The 18,796-nt window shown below is 34.0% G+C and overlaps 2 protein-coding genes across 2 annotated transcripts in view; one reads left to right on the forward strand and one right to left on the reverse strand.

Annotated features, from left to right (window-relative positions):
* usp33 (ubiquitin specific peptidase 33) overlaps window positions 1-12,520 on the reverse strand; it is a 37,102-nt gene extending 24,582 nt beyond the window's left edge. The window contains exons 1-4 of the mRNA XM_067362066.1: window positions 12,273-12,520; window positions 4,392-4,479; window positions 2,986-3,039; window positions 2,564-2,626 (exon numbers count right to left, since the gene is read on the reverse strand). Of these exons, the coding sequence (XP_067218167.1) occupies window positions 2,564-2,626; window positions 2,986-3,039; window positions 4,392-4,475 (201 nt within the window). The 5' untranslated portion in view covers window positions 4,476-4,479; window positions 12,273-12,520. The remainder of the gene's footprint in view (window positions 1-2,563; window positions 2,627-2,985; window positions 3,040-4,391; window positions 4,480-12,272) is intronic.
* A 1,105-nt stretch (window positions 12,521-13,625) lies between these two features.
* miga1 (mitoguardin 1) overlaps window positions 13,626-18,796 on the forward strand; it is a 29,297-nt gene continuing 24,126 nt past the window's right edge. Inside the window, exons 1-2 of the mRNA XM_067363748.1 lie at window positions 13,626-13,731; window positions 15,031-15,191. Coding sequence (XP_067219849.1) covers window positions 15,078-15,191 — 114 coding nt within the window. The 5' untranslated portion in view covers window positions 13,626-13,731; window positions 15,031-15,077. The remainder of the gene's footprint in view (window positions 13,732-15,030; window positions 15,192-18,796) is intronic.

Raw genomic sequence — 18,796 nt, forward strand, 5'->3', positions numbered from 1 at the left:
TCGTTTCCCAAAAGCATCTTTAGTCAACAAACATTGCAAGTTCCATCATTGCTAACATAGTTCATCGATTTGGTGTTTCCTCAAATGAACATTCGCAAACTCCATCGAAAACTTGTGTGGTTGGAATGACAGCTTTTGAGCTGTGGTTAGAAGCATAGTTTCTTGGTTTTATGACATGTGGACCTAATAAATCGTTATCTTGAGCAAAATAAGCAAGCTGACATTAAGTACAATGTATATATTTTATTTAGAATATATACAAATGTCACATACATTTTAGTTTGTCAAAAGATTTAAAGCAAGTTTTTGAAGAGTACGCATGTGCGTACATACTCAGTATGTAAGAACAAGCATTTGATTTAATCTGGAAATAAAGCAAAATAACTGAGGAAAATTAGTCCTCTAATGCCATGTCCGTAATTTATAGCATTAATTCGATCTCAAACAAATTCATTTAAAGAAGTTACTCACCACCTGTGATGTCATTCACCAACGTGGTTGAACGACAGTAAGCTTTCGGGAAACAGTCGTGACTAGCTAGTTGATTTGTTCAATGATGCATCGTACTATAGTAGTGAAGCAGCGAGTTACATCGTTGTTCGGGAAACGCACCCCAGGGCAGTCCTCATTAATAGAGTGCTGCGGGGATGATGTATATTTGAAGGCCAAAACCCGGAAATGAGTTAGCATTGGTCCATATAGAATCTCACTGGTTAAATGCCAGAAATAATGTCTGTGCATGGTTTATAAAAAAAAAAAACAAGCTCATTATATTTTCTCATTTTTCAAGGTCTCATCTAAAGCGTTTGTCACAGCCCCTGTGCTGTGGAATGAGTTGCCTTTGTTTTAAAGATCTACTTCACGTATTGAGAGTTTTAAAATTGATCCAAAGGCTTTCTTATTCTCCTTTGCTTTTGCCATTTAACTAGGTCTGTTCATTGTGAGTGATATGTAGCATGGCGGATGATTTGGCTGTTTGTTGTTTGATGTAGTTAATTATTTTATGCTTGTACTGCAAGAGTATGGTTTTGAAAGTGCTTTATAAATAAATCTGAGTTGAGTTTTATCATGACAAAATACATCAGTAATAGCCCTTTGTGATTACATAAAAGCTTTTACTCTTGAAAAAGGGTATTGCTAACAAGTGTCTAAATGGGACTACAGAGGTTGTAGGGGACATGTCATGAAAATCTGACTTTTTCCCATGTTTAAGTGCTATAATCAGGTCCCCAGTGCCATGAGCCATGTCGTTATTTTCATTTTTAACCCAAAAACGCTTGCAATCTGTATAATTCATAAACACATCTCCATTCTTATTGAGTCTCTCTTGTAAAAAGGGGCATAATAAGTCACTTTTAAACATCATTAGCCAAATAGAAAAACTCATCTACTCACTAGTCCACTTTCATAGTATAAAATTGTGTGCTCTTGTGAACTATTTGAACTCGGGGAAAATGTTTTTTTTTTATGGTGATGGTGATGTTGAAGTCATGTGATCACGATGTAGTTTCTTTATACTTCTGCAGTTTACATTTAAGCTTCAAAATTCATAAAAGCTGTGTTCATTTGTGAAGGTTATTATGATGAACCAAACATTTTGTTGGTCAGAGCTTTTTTCTGCAATAATCCAAAAGCCAAAGGAAAAAATCTTATTGGGTTTTTGTTGAGCGAACCAGGGTGATGCTATTCAGAATTGGTCTACAAAAATACGTAATCACTGCACTACTCTATACCCCTAAGTCCCCTGCTAGAGGAAAACCATTTAGTGGAGAAGGAGAAAAAAAAAGAAAAAAAAACATGGGCTACATTTTGTTTACTGCAAAAATGCAGGTTATTGTGAGGAAGTATGTCTGATGGCTGTCTTCTCTCAGTGGTTTTCACAAAGACAGAGGGTGTTTTGAGAGCATTGTGGGGTTTTGGTAATGGGTAATCAGAGTGGGCTTTAGTGGGAAGGGAGATCCCCACTGGAGTGCTGATTAATAATGGATGAGTTCAGCCACAGGCCAGGCTGGGATTCAAAAGACACCTCATTCAGTCCTCCGGTCACATTCAGAATAGGCATGAAATCAACACAGAATGACACATGTGATCAAGGATTAGATCCACCTGTCTAAATGCACATACAAATGTAATCCTAGAGCTGTAATGCTGAGGGTCACACATCATGTCTGAAATGTACAATGACAGCTCATTGTGGGTGAAAACATCACTAGCTGTAAGTATTAAACACAATAAATTACACTATTTTAAGGTGTCTTTGTTACACTATAATTATACATTTAAGTACTGAGTAATAGTAAGTAACTACAGGTACTTACTAGAGGTTTAGGATTCGGGTTTGGTTTGGTTTAGGGTTAGTTGCATGTAACTAACTGTAACATGTAACAGTGACACTAAAATTAAGTGTTATCTATAATTATTATTTATTAAATAAATTATTTTGTAAAATAATATAAATAAAATAGTTATTAATACACAAAATGTTTAGACATTTTCAAAATATGAATTTGAATAACTATTGCACACCTAAGAAATGGTAAAAACAGAGAATATGATGACTAACCTGAGAGTGGACAGTGCTGTGATCCGCATGTGACTCTCCACAGCCAACATATGAACAGCCGTTCTGAACAAGTGATACACATGAAGAGATATTATATTCTGCAGGCTGCATTAAAAACTAGCTTTCAATAATTAAGAATTTCACATGTTACCATTCATAAGAAATTGTTTTTATTAGTAGTAGTATTTTTTAAATCACCCAGGCAGATGGATAGTCATTTCAAAGTCATTTAAGTATTTTTATTTTAATGTATTATTATTATTATTATTATTTTGTTTTTGTTTGTTTTTACTCAATTTTAAAATCACACATTTATTGTTGAGGTTTATATGGTATAACAACAAAATACTTTACTAATCACTGTAGCTGCAGTATTTTAATATTGGTGAATCCATATTAAACAAAATTAATAGAAAAATTACCTCTAGACAGGCCCAAAGGTTTGGTCCCCCGACTTTACAGTCCTGACACTGACCCTGTAAACAAACACACATACTTTACCCAGGGATGCTTTATTTTTTTTTTTAGACATTTATTTTTTAAAGACATTTATAATGTTACAAAAGAACTTTCTAATCAACAAAGAATCCTGAAAAAATCTATCACCATTTCCACAAAAATATTAATCAAAACAACCCTTTTCAACATTTATTTTTATTCGAGCAGCAGATCAGCCTATTGGAATAATTATAATATATATATATATATATATATATATATATATATATATTTATATATATATATTTATATGAATGAGAGAGAGAGAGAGAGAGAGAGAGAGAGAGAGAGAGAGAGAGAGAGAGAGAGAGAGAGAGAGAGAGAGAATAGAATAATTTATTCTGAAGGATCATGTGACACTAACGACTAGAGTCATGATGCTGAAAATTCAGCATCAATTTTAAAATTAGAGATCGACCGATATGGACTTTTTATAACCGATACCAATTATTTGCATGTTTAAGTCCCCTTAATTAACTTTAGTGTATCTTAATAATCCCAGTTATATATTTTTATTTATAACAACAGCTTAAATATTAACAACAGGCAAAGTAAATGTACAAAGTCTAATGTAAATTTAGACTTTGTTAATTTATCTGTGAATCGGATATTACAAAACCGACACCCAATTACAGGAAAATGCTTAAATATCTGGAAGAATATCTGTAAAACTGATTATCGGTTGATCTGTATTTAAAATATTACAAAATAGAAAACAGTAATTTGAAATTATAATTTAATTTCATAATGTTTCATAGTGTTTTTTATTGTATTTTGATCAAATAAATGCAGCCTTGACGTACATAAGAGACTTCTTTCAAATATATATATATATATATATATTTGAAAGAAGTCTCTTATGTACATCAAGGCTGCATTTATTTGATTATATATATATATATAATACACATATATATAAAAATCATTCTGACCTCAAACTTTTTAACGTTAGTACATAATATGTGCTGTAGCTCATAGCTCTGCAACATTAACGTATGGAAAAACTACTGAAAACAAGTATCCTATTAAAAGGAACAATCTGCTTTCGCCAGCAAGCAATTAGTGATTCGGTAGCCTCAGATGCTTTTAAAGAACAATAACGTATAATTGCACATTGATTCCTCTCGACGCTTTTCAACAGCATGCACCGTTTACTGCCTAAGCTCTTAGTTGTAAGGAAGCCACACATTATTAGTGCCTAGAGCAACTTCGCAAACTCCCAAAAAGGGGTTATTGCTTTCTTAATAATGCACAATACAATTGAACTATAAGAAATGGGTGGAAGCAATGATATGATGAAGGTTGCGACTGGGTCTTGGTGTTGACTCACATGAGACTTCTGGATGAGTTCTTCCTTGGTAATCTCTCCCACACATTCCAAGTGTGGGCAGTCATTGCCTGATGCTCCAGACATCACTCTTTTGGAAAAAGAGAGAAAAATGAACATATTAGTAAACTATTATTTCAATATCAGCTGGGATTTGATTATAATTAAAAAAAAAACATCAGAAGTTGTTAGAAACACAATGAATTTGTAGTGTAAACAATAAGCCATCCTGGTGTGTCTCAAATGAAATCAGAGACCATTCCCTCAAAATCCGAACACAAGTGGCCAAAAGAGATGTATGTTACTACCCGGTAAAAACAGCAATGTGTCTTAAATGAACAAGACCTGGGCAACAAAAATTTGGCCAAGCCAAAATTGGCAAAATATTTAGTGGTCTTTCAATGGTCTTAACCATTATAAATCACAAATCACTGGCAAGAACTGCACAAATACTGTAGATAAGGTAACTTAGCACAGAAGACCCTTTCCTAACTTGCAGACTGTAACATTGTGTGGCTGTAGAAAGCGCACAGCGAAGATGATGACACACAATCTTTAATATAACAACACCAGTTACACCAACAAGAGGGATCACGTTCACATTGACAGATGCCATATTGGCCAAACAGATTGAACACACTGTTACACACACTTGGATAGAATAAGTATTACACCAGAAGCAAGTTAGATCAGGACTACACTGAGTGAATATGAAAAGCAATGCATCAGTCACTCTCTGATCATGTGTCAAACTTTATATATTATGAACACATCCTACTGCTAACAAACTAGTGATAATGTTCACCATAAAAACAATTAAACAAGTAATTTGAGATGGCAGCTCTCACGAGTGGTGGTTTCAGCGCCGACAGCAGACACGCCCCCAGCATTTGAGAGAAGAGAATACTACTTATTTTATCATGATTTTGATAACTCATTTCATTTACTTAGCGATTTTTTTAATCATTCAAATTTGGCTGGGTGGTTAATAACACATTTTTCTGTGGTGTGACAAACTCAGAACACATACTTTAATATGGCTTTACAGAGACTTTAAAGGTGCCCTAGAATTAAATATTGAATTTATATTGGCATAGTTGAATAACAAGAGTTCAGTACATGGAAAAGACATACACTGAGTTTCAAACTCCATTGTTTCCTCCTTCTTATGTAAATCTCATTTGTTTAAAAGACCTCCGAAGAACAGGCGAATCTCAACATAACACTGACTGTTACGTAACAGTAGGGGCATACGCCCCCAATATTTGCATATGCCAGCTCATGATCAAGCCATTAGACAAGGGCAGATTGTCTGGAATGGATGTGCACAGCTGAATCATCAGACTAGGTAAGCAAGCAAGAACAATAGCAAAAAATGGCAGATGGAGCAATAATAACTGACATGATCCAAGATAACATGATATTTTTAGTGATTTTTGTGAATTGTCTGTCTAAATGTTTCGTTAGCATGTTGCTAATGTACTGTTAAATGTGGTTAAAGTTACCGTTGTTTCTTTCTGTATTCACTGAGACAAGAGCCATTGCTATTTTCATTTTTAAACACTTGCAGTCTGTATAATGCATAAACACAACTTCATTCTTTATAACTCTCTCCAACAGTGTGTAATGTTAGCTTTAGCCATGCAGCATAGCCTCAAACTCATTCAGAATCAAAAGTAATACATCCAAATAAATACTATACTTACATGATCCGATGTATGCAAGCAGCATGCATGACGAACATCTTGTAAAGATCCATTTTGAGGGTTATATTAGCTGTGTAAACTGTTTATGCTGTTCAAGGCAATCGCGAGCTCCAGGGGAGGGGGGGCACGAGAATTAAAGGGGCGCAACCTATATATCGGTGCATAGTTAATGATGCCCCAAAATAGGCCGTTAAAAATATGAATAAAAAAAAAAAATCTATGGGGTATTTTGAGCTGAAACTTCACAGACACATTCAGGGGACACTTTAGACTTATATTACATCTTTTAAAAAGAAGTTCTAGGGCACCTTTAAATTAATTTTCACAGTGAAGTAGCTCACCAATAGCAGCAGCTAAAAAGGCTCTTGACACAATGACAGCTCTTCCTCCATGCTTTACTGTGGTAGAGATGGATTTATTATTATATTTCTCAGGAGATTTTCAAAGACACCACTCTGGAGCATCACCATGCAACTCGTGTTTCACTGTGATTCACTCCACACACAACTTCCCACATTCTGCCAAAAACTTCATTCTGATGCTTTTCTGAGACAGTAATGGCTTTTTAAGCAGTGCATTTGCTTAAATTTTGCTAATTTATTTGCAAATAATTTGTAGTGAACACAAAGTTTAGTTTAGCCATTTTGGGCTTGGCCCATAATGACTCATTACTCAGTAAATAAAGACTCACATGGCCCAAGTCCCAAAAAAAATTCACTTTTGGTGGAAATATTTCTTTAATATTGCTTATGTAAAGCAATATAGCTTGGAAGGAGATGTTAAATGGGAACTATCATGCAAATAGTTGATTGTATTTGTTTATACAATCTGGATGCTCAGAATTACTATGGTAATTGTACGTTTTACACAGTTTATACAGATAAGTTAATCTTTGTTATTAAATGCGCTGATACACACACACAGCGTGCACAAGCCCGAAGCTGTGACACAGAGAGCTGAGATGTGTCGTGTCTCTGACAGCGCGCGCCCTGAAGCCAGATCACTTTCACTTGTGTCCGCACAAAACTTCAATTGTATGCGTTTTAAGGCTTGTCCGTTTGAACATTGAAGTGATTTTCTACTGCGCTGATATATTGTGACACACGAACACTCATACAGACAGTAACTCGCACATCACGTGAAGATCGCCCGCACAGAGGAGCGCAGCAACTCAAGTGTCAACGCTGTGATTCATCACTAAAGTAGCTTAGAAACTCAACCGTTACACAGCATAGATTTCTCTAGTTATAACAAAAATCAGTAAGAAATGTTACGACCCATAGACAATAACTGATAACAAAGTATTTTAAAAACAACAAGAAATGCACTTTTTCATTAGAAAAAATATTCCACCTCTAATAGTTGAACATATATAGCCTATGGTACAAACCTTATCAGTAAACTACGGGGGCAACGCGTAGTTCGAGGACAAGCTACGCAATATCGCGTTCATAATCGAAGGCGATTCATCTGCGATTATGAATGCAATATCGCGTAGCTTGTCCGCGAACTACGGCTCTGTATATTAAGTGCCGCTCCATTTGAAAGCAGGTGATGGACATTTACCGCTAATCACAGAACCGGCTTTACTGATGAGACACGCATAACAATCTCATGCAATTAATCGTGCAGCCCTACCCGAAAGGCATAAGGTCTTTATATATTTGTTTACTGTTAGTTGAAGCGATTGTTTCTGTGTTCTTCGCTATGTATCTTGGTAATTAAAGGTGCTAAAGAGGATGTTTTGTTTTATACATTTTTGCAATATTACTTGAAACTGTCTTTACTATCTGATAAAAGACTATTTAGTAGGTGCAATGAAAGGAATAATATTAATATACATCATCTTCGCGATCATCGCATAAACAATTGGCCCTCTGGCTTGTCAATCACTGCCGTGACGTTCCTTGTGGGAGACGTGTGGGGCTGCGCGCTCCAGTAACTTTCCACACTCCACAGGCGCCGCATGCGATGTTTTTGTCCGGAGACAGGAGTAACAACTGCAGATTATGAGTTACCTGCGGTGAGTCCGACATAATGAATCCACTAATACAACACAGCGAATGTCGGTGGTAAAAACTCGTGTTCCAATACTCGTGCACGAGTTTTGGGAGGCGTTCCCTCGAAAGGAGGGGGGGGGGTTGTTCTTACGCATGCACTCATTTCAAAAACGATTTGGTTTCTCAGTCGACGAAAAGATCCTCTCTATTACCTTTAAGGAAAAGAGAGAGTTTATGGATAATATTTTAATGCACACTTGCAGTGTTTTATTAAGGGCTTACAGTGATTTTGTAGAGTGAAAACAGACGTTTCATCTTTTGTGTGAAGTACAATAAACGTCATAAAACTCATCTGTATAGTTTTGGCCATCATTCGGACGGTACAACAGGCTTGTACTAATATAGTGGATTAAAAACAAGAAGACAATATAAGTTATAGCCGTAATTTAACTAAACTATACCTGTTCTATCTCCATGCAGCATATATTAGCAGTTTCTGACATTGTAGCGCTTCCTGACTGAATCCTGTCACCGGAGAATCAGCTCGTGAAGCTCCGCCCTCTTAGGCCAGTGCAGCAGCTCATTTGCATTTAAAGGGACCGCACTGAAACGGCTCGTTTTTGCTCAACCACTAAAAGTGGCAATTTTAAAATGCTATAAAAAATTATCGGTGAGGTATTTCGAGCTAAAACTTCACATACACACTCTGGGGACACCAGAGACTTATTTTACATCTTGTAAAATGGGGCAAAAAAAGGTCCCCTTTAAAACCCATTTTCAATCATTAAAACATTTTATATAGTTTTGCAACACAAAGTTCACCAAAAATAAAAATGTCCTACTGAAAAAAGTGAATTGTTTTGTTCATTTTCTGTAACAACAAGGTTTTCCAACAAGGTTTTTAATGTTTAGTTCTTTAACAGAACAAAAGGGAGGGAAAAGCAATAATGGAGAAAAAAAAAGAAATAAGAGGTTTTGTGCATCTCTGCACATGTGATCTGTCACTTTACACAACAGAGACATCTGTATCAGGGTTAAATACACTGGACAGATGCCATATTGGCCAAACGGACTACATGAACACACTATTACACACACTTGGGTAGAATAAGTATTACGCCAGAAGCAAGTTAGATCAGGACTACACTGAGTGAATATCAATAGCAATGCATCAGTCACTCTCTGATCATGTGTCAAACTTTATCCCAGTTAATCATGGACACATGTCACTGCTAACAAACTATTGATAACGTTCACCATAAAAACAATAGGAAGCACAAAGATGTGTCATTTCATGAATAATGAATGCAATAAACTCTTGCCAATTTGCATAGCATGGAACAAGAACGTGTTTATAAAGTGTGTACTTGTCTTATATATGGAAAAATACACTTTGAAAGGGATTTGCAATGAACAGAAAATTAATTGTAGTTAAAATTTAGATTAAATGCAAATAGTGGAACTTTTTGAGAGTGCTTTTTAACACAAGTAAGACTTAAGTACATATGTAATTTCATACTTATATTGTCCTTGAAATATGGTTATAGTGTACTGCTGAATGTACTGACCAACAATTGTGGTAAATTAAAAATGTAATGTCATTTCTATTGAAATTTGTGATTTATTAAAATATAATGTAAATGTAATTAATAATTACATATAAGAGTATGTTATTAAATAATGATGAAGTTTCAATTTAGTATATTTAAAATATATTAACTTAAAAATGTAATATTGAAAAGCACACAACAGGTCAAATTATAATCAAGCAGGCTATTTTACCTGTGCTTTAATATGTTAGTAAACACATCAAAATAAACATACTTTAAAGCATGACAAAAGATTATTAAACTATATTGATTGAAAAATGTACTTTAAAGTCAAACTTTTATTTTAACAGTACAAAACCAAATCCAAACCAAAGTGTATAAATGTGTTAAGTAACAGTCATGAAAGTGAACATGATCATGTATTCACTTTAAGTACACTTAAGTGGCATTTTATTTCATACATATTATATTATCTGCATCTACAGTTTTTTTAATATGCTTTTTACATTCAATATACTTACTGCACTTCCTTTTCACAAGGGTAGTGAAGCGCTCAGTGGTATAAACTCAGATTTTCCATTTAATAATTACAATAATTTATCTCAATTCCGGTTTTACTTTCTGTAAATGTTACATAAATAAGAGCATTCGTTTATCATTTATCATTAATTTTCCAAATTGTGCACAAAAAGTCTCAGTGGTTAAGGAGTGTAAATCCAGGGCGAAGGTCAAGACATGTTTTGCAAAACACAAACACACAGCCATGTCTTGAACTTCTGACATAACTACACTACGGCACTAAAAAAATAATTAAATAAACAAAAGAAAAAAGAAAAGAAAGTTATTTGAGCCTTTAGTACTCAATCTATAACCTGTTGCCCAGTGCATATCTGTGAGAGCATGTGCATGTATAGTATGGCCTGCACATACTTTACAATCTCATAGCATTAGTACCCTAAATAAACCGAAAGCAAAAGAAATATCATAAAATTTTATCTACTGACTAACCAGTTTTGCAGAAAAGGCTGTTTACAAGACTACTAAGATACATGGATGCTAAAAGAGCAGATGGGAGTTTCAATAAGGCCAAATAGCTAAACTGTTAGAAGAGATATAGCTACCTAGAAATCATTATTAAATATACTGTAAGCAATAAGCATAAGACAATAAGTCCATGAGTATTGTATTGTATAGCACTGCTACATTATCTATGACTGGATTACATAAGTTGGCGTTCACACGGGAACTTCAAGGGGTTAGTTAGCTTATAAAAAGCTAAAAAATTTATGAAATCATGTTTTTTTTTTTTCTTTCCTTTTAAGCCGCGCACACACTTAACGATTGTAAGGCCGATTATGAATGTAAATTGATACTTATGACTGATCACGCTCAAACGCGTCCAGTCAGAGCCAGTTGTGTTCAGTCTGCGATTACAGTCGGTGTTCAAATTCCATGTGTAAGTATATAAATCCGCTTCAGTCGCAAGAAACAATTGGTATATGTGTTCAGTTCAGTTCAGTTCAGTTCTTAGAATGTTTCAGCTAATTGTTAGGTGTGTCCCCGGTTTTAGCTGCCACGGACCCCTAAATATGTCCATCCTTGGGTGAGGGATCCCATTCTATTATGTAAAAAACATCAAGACCCAATTTATTATGTGAGCAATTAATAACATTAAATTATTATTTGGAAAATATTTTTTTCTTCTATTTATTATCATATTGTTATACTGTATTTATTATTTACTCAACAGCCTTTTTACTTATCTTAATCTATTTTTTTATTATTTATTTTAATTTAATTATTCAGATTATTTATTTATTTTAAATCATATGTTATCTCTTTTTTTAATTTATATTATTATGATTTTTTAAACAGTTTTGCTCTAAACATTTCCACAGATCCCCTAACATTACCTTGCATCCACTGGGGTCTCAGTTTTAATTAAATCATAAATATGTAAATAACTAAATACATTTAAAAAAACATTTACCAAGAAATATTTCTATTTTGTTTACCTGCATGACCATTAAACAACATCAGAGAACTGCAAACATGCAAAAGTGTTTTTAAATTAGTTTGTAAATTCCAGATACTGAGTAATTATTAGTATCAACAATTATTAAAGTTGATTAATAATTATATGTTCAATATACTCACATAGCATTGTACAGTAATGTACAGTCACGTAAATTAATGTACAGTAATGGGCCTCTACAGCTGTGTGTGACGTCACTCCAGCAACGCGTCAGCATAAGCCAGAATATTCGCTAGGCTAGTTAGCAACTAGCTCCTTGTCGCCTGTCACGCACATACTTCCCCACAGTTATATACACGATTACAAATCTTTCAATCGTTACAACCACTAGAACAGCTGAAATCCCTGCAGACTGTCACTGAATGAGGTGTTTAATGTGAATGAAGAGCAGACAGAAGGCGTTTGAATGCAGCGGGCTAAAGCTAAAGTCAGCGCTCTGCACATCATCTGACAGCTCTGCCTCTGCATCAGTTCAAATCACAACAGCACAGTTATAACAGCACTGAATCGATGCGCCGGTTAATATTAACTCAGCTAGATTAAATACGCCATATTTCAGTTCGCACACAGCCGCTGATATAATATTTACTCACCTCTAGGGAAATGGACGGTGGTTTAAATATGGATCGATTATCGCTTCTGATCAGCTGACGAAGATACTGGCGGTTGAAAGATGGCTTTCGGTTTGTCAGCTACATATCTGTAGTATTCTTCCGTTTGCAGACAGCGGGTTTTCAAACGCCTGGCATCGGACTCTTTAACTTCAGACTGGAGCTACATGGTATGACACATTCAAACAGCTTCTTCCGGTTGTTCGGAGCTGAAAGTGAATGGCGAAGCAAGCAGCGGCGGTGCCTCCTAGTGTGGACGAGCGGAACGACTCACAGATGCGTTGCATTGATCCCTTGAAGACCGAGCGGGATCTATCCCAGCCCAGACGCCCCCGTGCGGTCATAGAGCGATTTAAACCAGGGCTTTTCAATCTTTTATTGCACAGACTCCCAAATCTCATTATCCTCATTATCCAAGTATTTTCATCTGAAAGCTGTATAATTTTTGATATAAATATATATATTTATATAAATTTTTTTTATATATTTAGGGTAGCAAATGTATAAATTATGTTCATGGAACACGATCTTTACTTACTATCCTAAAGATTTTTGGCATAAAAGAAAAAATCGATAATTTTGACCCATACAGTGTATTGTTGGGTATTGCAATTAATACTGTGAAATAAATATTATAATATTAATGTGTGAAATATTTAGTTTTTATTGTTTTGTTTTCTAATCACACTGTAGCTACTGTTAGATTTAGGTTAGATGTATTTCATTAATGAATTTTTTTTTTTTTCTAATTATTTAAATCAAGTGTATTAATTTCTCATTTCTTTAAATCATATTTCATTCATTTTATTCAATTTTAATTTAATTTATTTAGCTATGTAGTTTAAAAATCGTATGTTTATTTCATGTTTACATTTTACACCGCTTTTCTTATTGTTTTATTTATTTATTAGTTACTTATTTATATTTATCAAATGTTTTTATTTTATTTAATTAAATCAAATTTTATATATTTGATTTATTTATATCAAATTATATTTATTTATTTTAGTTTTTTTAAATATTTTCATTTATTTATTTTAGTTTTTATTACATTTTATTCACTTATTTTAATCAAATGTATTAATTTATTATTTTAAATAAAATTTAATTATTTTTATATTTTTATCTTAATCAAATTGATCTATTAATTTAGTTAATTTGGTTTATTTATTTATTTATTTTTACTTTTTTTGTTGTTTGTTTGTTTTGTTTTTTTTACCCCGCTTTTCTCTAAACTTTTCTAAGGACCCTCTAGCACTCCTTTGCGGCCCCCTGGACCCCAATTTGAAAACTTTTATTTTGAAACCTTGCAGTGGCACCGGAAGTGAGTTCTAGATTCGCGGTGTCTGTTCACCTCCACATGAGCTCACACCGGCGCAGTTATCGCACTGAGCGATAGAGGACAGATGGTGTGTACCCGAGATAAGGCATAACGTTAAATGTAAGCATTACCGTATGTTTATTATGTTGTTTTAAGATTATAGCCCACATTCGGTGTCCTTACTGTCAGAATGTATGATGTTTCTTGTTATTCACTTGTTTTTATAAATTGTTTAACACAGAGTTCACCATTATGAGCGACGATCAAAATATAAAACAATGATAAATGAGGGTCATTTTTATAAAGGTCATACTTTTTTATGGCCATGATCGTTGGTGTTTTTAACAAACAGTGAATGACGCCATGGACGTTATTTAACCTCTATTGGATTAAAAGTCTTGATTCACGTGTCATATAATGGCACAATACAAGCTTGTTTTCTAGATTCTCAATGGGAAAGATTGCATGCTTTGGGTTGTTACGTCTAAGAAGAGTTCATAATACGATTTTTTTTTTTTTTTATTATTTGAAATTCTTTAAAACGATTGTTTTAAATTGTGTGTGTGTGTGTGTGTGTGTGTGTCAGACTCAATTCTTCAACTCAATTTCAGGGTTAGTTCACCTAAAAATGTAATTTCTGTTATTAATTACGTCGTTCCAATCCTGTAAGACCTTGGTTCATCTTCAGAACACAAATTAAGATATTTTCGATTAATATCTGAGTTTTTTTTTTTTTTTTTTAAAGCCCTCATAGAAAGCAATGCAATTGCCACATTCGAGGTCCAGAAAAGTAGACATCATTAAAAAAGTCCATGTGACTACAGTGGTTCAAACCTAATGTTATGAAGTGACAAGAATAAAACAAAATTAATTTATTCAACAATTTCTTCTTTCCCCTGTAATTTTCCTACACTGTTTACGTTTTATAGACGGTTCAGCGATTCCGGGTTCTACATCAGAATGCCGACGCTGTATACGTGAGCAGCATGACGCATACATGTGATGCAGACGCAGGAGCCGGTGTTCTGACGTAGAACCCGGAAGCGCTGCACTGTTTTTACAATGTCAACAGCGTAGGAGACTGACAGGGAAGACAAGAAATTGTTGAATAATGTCATTATTTTTGTTTTGTTTTTGTGCACAAAAGGTATTCTCATTGCTTCATAACATCAAGATTGAACCACTGTAGTCACATGGACTAGTTTAACAACGTCTTTACTATTTTTCTTTCTTTAGACCTTGAATTACGTTGCTTTCATTTTTTTTTTTTTTTTTTTTTTTTTTTTTTCATTTTTGGGTGAACTAACCCTTTAATCAGTGTCAGTTCAGGTTTGGCAGGACAGGGTCGATAATTGCTGATTTACATATAAATAACATAGGCTATACATGTAGATATTACACAAATGTGTGTTTTTATAGGTTGTATTGGTGATGTGGAGAATGAGCTGCAGTTGAGATTCATCCGGATGGATTATGGCATCATGACGGAGGAAGCGTTCAGAAGCTCACACGTGTCCATGAAGGTGGCCGCTTTGCACTTCGTGGACCTGCCACTGTCAGTCTATTACTCCCTTCCACAGGTAAACTGACCAGCAGTGGACAGAAATAAAGCCAGGAACTCCTGATTTACAAGCTTACTGGTTCTTGCATTGTCATCCAAAAATTGATTTTAAATCCAGGGTTGTCAACTTAGGCTAATATATACAATTGTTGTTGTTTTACCCTTTTTTTTTTTTTTTTTTTTTTTTTTTTTACACACACAAATGAAAAAAAAAAATGTAGGGCAGGACTTGATTATGTCCATGAGGAACTGATTGGATGGTTGCATGATTGTGGTTTGCTATTGGTTGATAGTGACAGGTTGTCTGGCCCTTGCGCCTGTAAACAAGTCATCAGAGAAGAGATGAGCTGCAAGAGGGAGGGGAAGTTATTATGATTAAAGATTATGAGGACAAATGTAATTTAAAAAAATAATAATAAAAAAAAAGATTTGCACAGATAAATCATTTATCATAAATGCTGCAATATAAAACTAAACACTGTGACACTCGGTGCTATCAAAAATAAGTGCTTTGTTCAACATTGGCTCATCCATTGGTGTGAATTTGTGGCAGAAGTATCTGTTTGTATTGAGAGGAGGACTGTTTGGGAAGCCTGTGTGAAAACATTACTTTTTGCAGTCCTGTGGTGCAGCAAGTACACACTTTAGCTTCAGTGTTACTATTAATTAAAGTTATTATAAAGTGTTACTGCTTTTTATATAAGGGGATATTTTATATTAGGGAAAGTTTTTTTTATTATTATTATTATTATTAATTTTATATTTATTTATTTATTTATTTATTTATTTATTTTTTCCCCTGGGTTGCTGATTTGAAAATTTGAAAATTTTCTTCTTCATATTATCATTATTATCAATTTTGAAAGTTGTACTGCTTAACATTTTGTGGAAACGGTGATATTTTTTCAGCATTCTTTGATGAATAGAAATTTGAATGATCATTTATTAAATTTATTTATTACATTTATTAAATAGAAATGTTTGTTAACATTATAAATGTCTTTACTGTCACTTTTAAACAATTTAATGCATCCTTGATGAATAAAGTTATCTTTTTTTAATCTTAGCACAAATGTATGAATGGTATCATTATTTCCACAAGAAATGTTAAGCAGCAAAAACTGGTTTCAACATTGATTATAATAAGAAATGTTTCTTGAGTGGCAAAACAGCATATTAGAATGATTTCTGAAGGATCATGTGACACTGAAGACTGGAGTAATGATGCTGAAAATTGAGCTTTGACATCACATAACATTTTTAAATTTATTAAAATAGAAATTTTAAATTGTAATATTTCACAATACTACTGTTTTCACTGTATTTTTGATTAAATAAATGCAGCCTTGGTGAGCATAAGAGACTTCTTTCAAAAACAGTAAAAAATTGAGGTAAAAATGGCATTCAGTTGGATAGGTTTATTAAAGGTTTTACGTATTTTAATAATATATGTGAAAATGCACAGCTTAGTTTATAAGCTTTAATACTTGGCTTTTCACCAGATGGTTTTGCCATGGTTTTGAACTCCTTTTTGAGAAAGCAAAGTCATGTTTAGCATATCCTTGGGTGGATTTTGCAGCTGTGCCTGAGTGATCTGTGAGTGTTGGGATACGTGAGTTGCTTGCATTGAGCTCACTATCGCAGATAAGCTGTCAAGCTCTAAAAAGGACAAAAAAAGCACATGAAGGTGGCACTATATTTCAGTCAAGCACTGTATTTGAAGATCAGGGGCCGTATTCACAAAATATTGTATCTTACCACTAAGAGTTCTCCTAAATGGCAGTAAAAGTTTTTAGCAAAGAGTTTTCTCTTAAAACCTATTCACAAAGCTGCTGAGACCAACTTTTACTAAGGAATAGTCTGAAGTCTTAAGCTAAGAGTAAGGGCGGGGTTGACCTCGTTGCTATGGAGTATACACACAGTGATTGGCTGATGGGGAGGAGTCAGCGATTTAATCATAGAAATATTGTAGAATGACGTGTCATGTTGCCATATTCAAATAAAGGTTTTAAAATATAAATGTTGTCCTATTCAAATTAATATTTTTAATAAAAATGTTGCCAATATTCAAATAAAGATTTTAAAATGTAGGCTAAGTGTCACTAATTAAACTAGTATATACAGTGAATTGTGGACCGCCTCTTGGATGTCTGCATCTCTGAGCCCTCGATCCCCTTGGACAGCACACCAAATACGCTTATTTTTTTGATTGTTTTTACTCTATTTAATCATTTGTAAGTGTGAACTCATGAAAACCATTGCCACAGGTAATCTGACAATATTTATCTATTTGTTAAAGTTTTTTTTGTTTTTTGTTTTTTTTGCCATGTCATTATAGATTTAAATCTATAAATCAAAATGTAATGCATTTATGAAGAAAAGGTTCAGCACCCAAGGCTTTATCGCTATTGCCTCAATGGTGTTCACTGTTCAGTGTCTTTGGGTGGATTAGGACTGTTTGTGATTTGGTCTTAGTGACTCAGGAGTCCTCTTGATTACTCCTAAGGTTTCACAGATTTAGGAGCTGGTTTTAGCACTAAAATGCTTTGTGAAATACTCTTAGAGCAAAAATTTAGGACTCCTAAAATTAGGACTGACACGCCCATTATTTTTATGAGTTTCTCCTAAATCTGCAATTTAGGAGCTACTTTTAGCCTTAAGATGTTTTGTGAATACGGCCCCTGGTTCTCTATTGTATACCTTCAGAAAATGTAAATGGATCTTTTATGGAACTTGATCCCCTGGGGCCAGTTGTTTAAAAGTTTAATCTGGATCAGAATGATCTGGATTTGGAAATCCCATGTTTTGCTATCCAGGATCAGGTAATCCATCTTACTTTTGTGCTGGTTTTTCAAAGAAAAATTGGATTGGATCACCATGATCCAGATACACACTTGTGATTGAGGGACATGATGATTGAGAGAATATGGGTTTTGAATTAAATATAATATTTTTGCTGGATATTTACAGCTGTTTGGGGATTATTTTATGGCACTAAAATCTTTTTTACTTTACAGTTGGTTACCGAAAGGCTAAATATGTAGGTTAATGTCTACTTCTAATTTATTTAACAGTTAATCAAGAGCAAAAAAAATAAAAATAAATAAAATGTGTATGTATATTACATGATATAAATGTTGTATTTTTTTGACCAGTTTTAAAGTTTTACTACATTTTCCTCCTGGAATCCACCTTGAAATCCCTGTTGGGATCAGGATAATCCTGTTTTTTTTGGATCAAAGTTATTCAGATCCTGACTGACAAGTTTTGAACAACACAAACTGAAGGTTTGATCCAGATTAAAACTAGTATTGGATTCCGTGATCTAATCTGATTTCAGAATCCCTTTTTCCTTTTGAACAACCCATTTTCAAGATTTGATCCAATCCAGTGGCAGACTTTTGAACAACTGGCCCCTGGTGATCCCCATATTGTTTCATTGTCTGGCTAAGAGAAGATTAATTGTTCGGTGACAGTGCCAAAGTAAAGCTGTGGGAGTTATATGTGCTATATGTGCTTCATATAGCAGCCAGGATACATAAGACAACTTTGTTTGCTAATAATAGGTCCTTTTACATAAGTTACATGTTTTGACAGTTCCTCTTGGTTTTCTAATGAAGGCCA

Source organism: Chanodichthys erythropterus, chromosome 16 (genome assembly GCF_024489055.1).
Source record: "Chanodichthys erythropterus isolate Z2021 chromosome 16, ASM2448905v1, whole genome shotgun sequence".
In the NCBI taxonomy this organism is placed as follows: Eukaryota; Metazoa; Chordata; class Actinopteri; order Cypriniformes; family Xenocyprididae; genus Chanodichthys; species Chanodichthys erythropterus.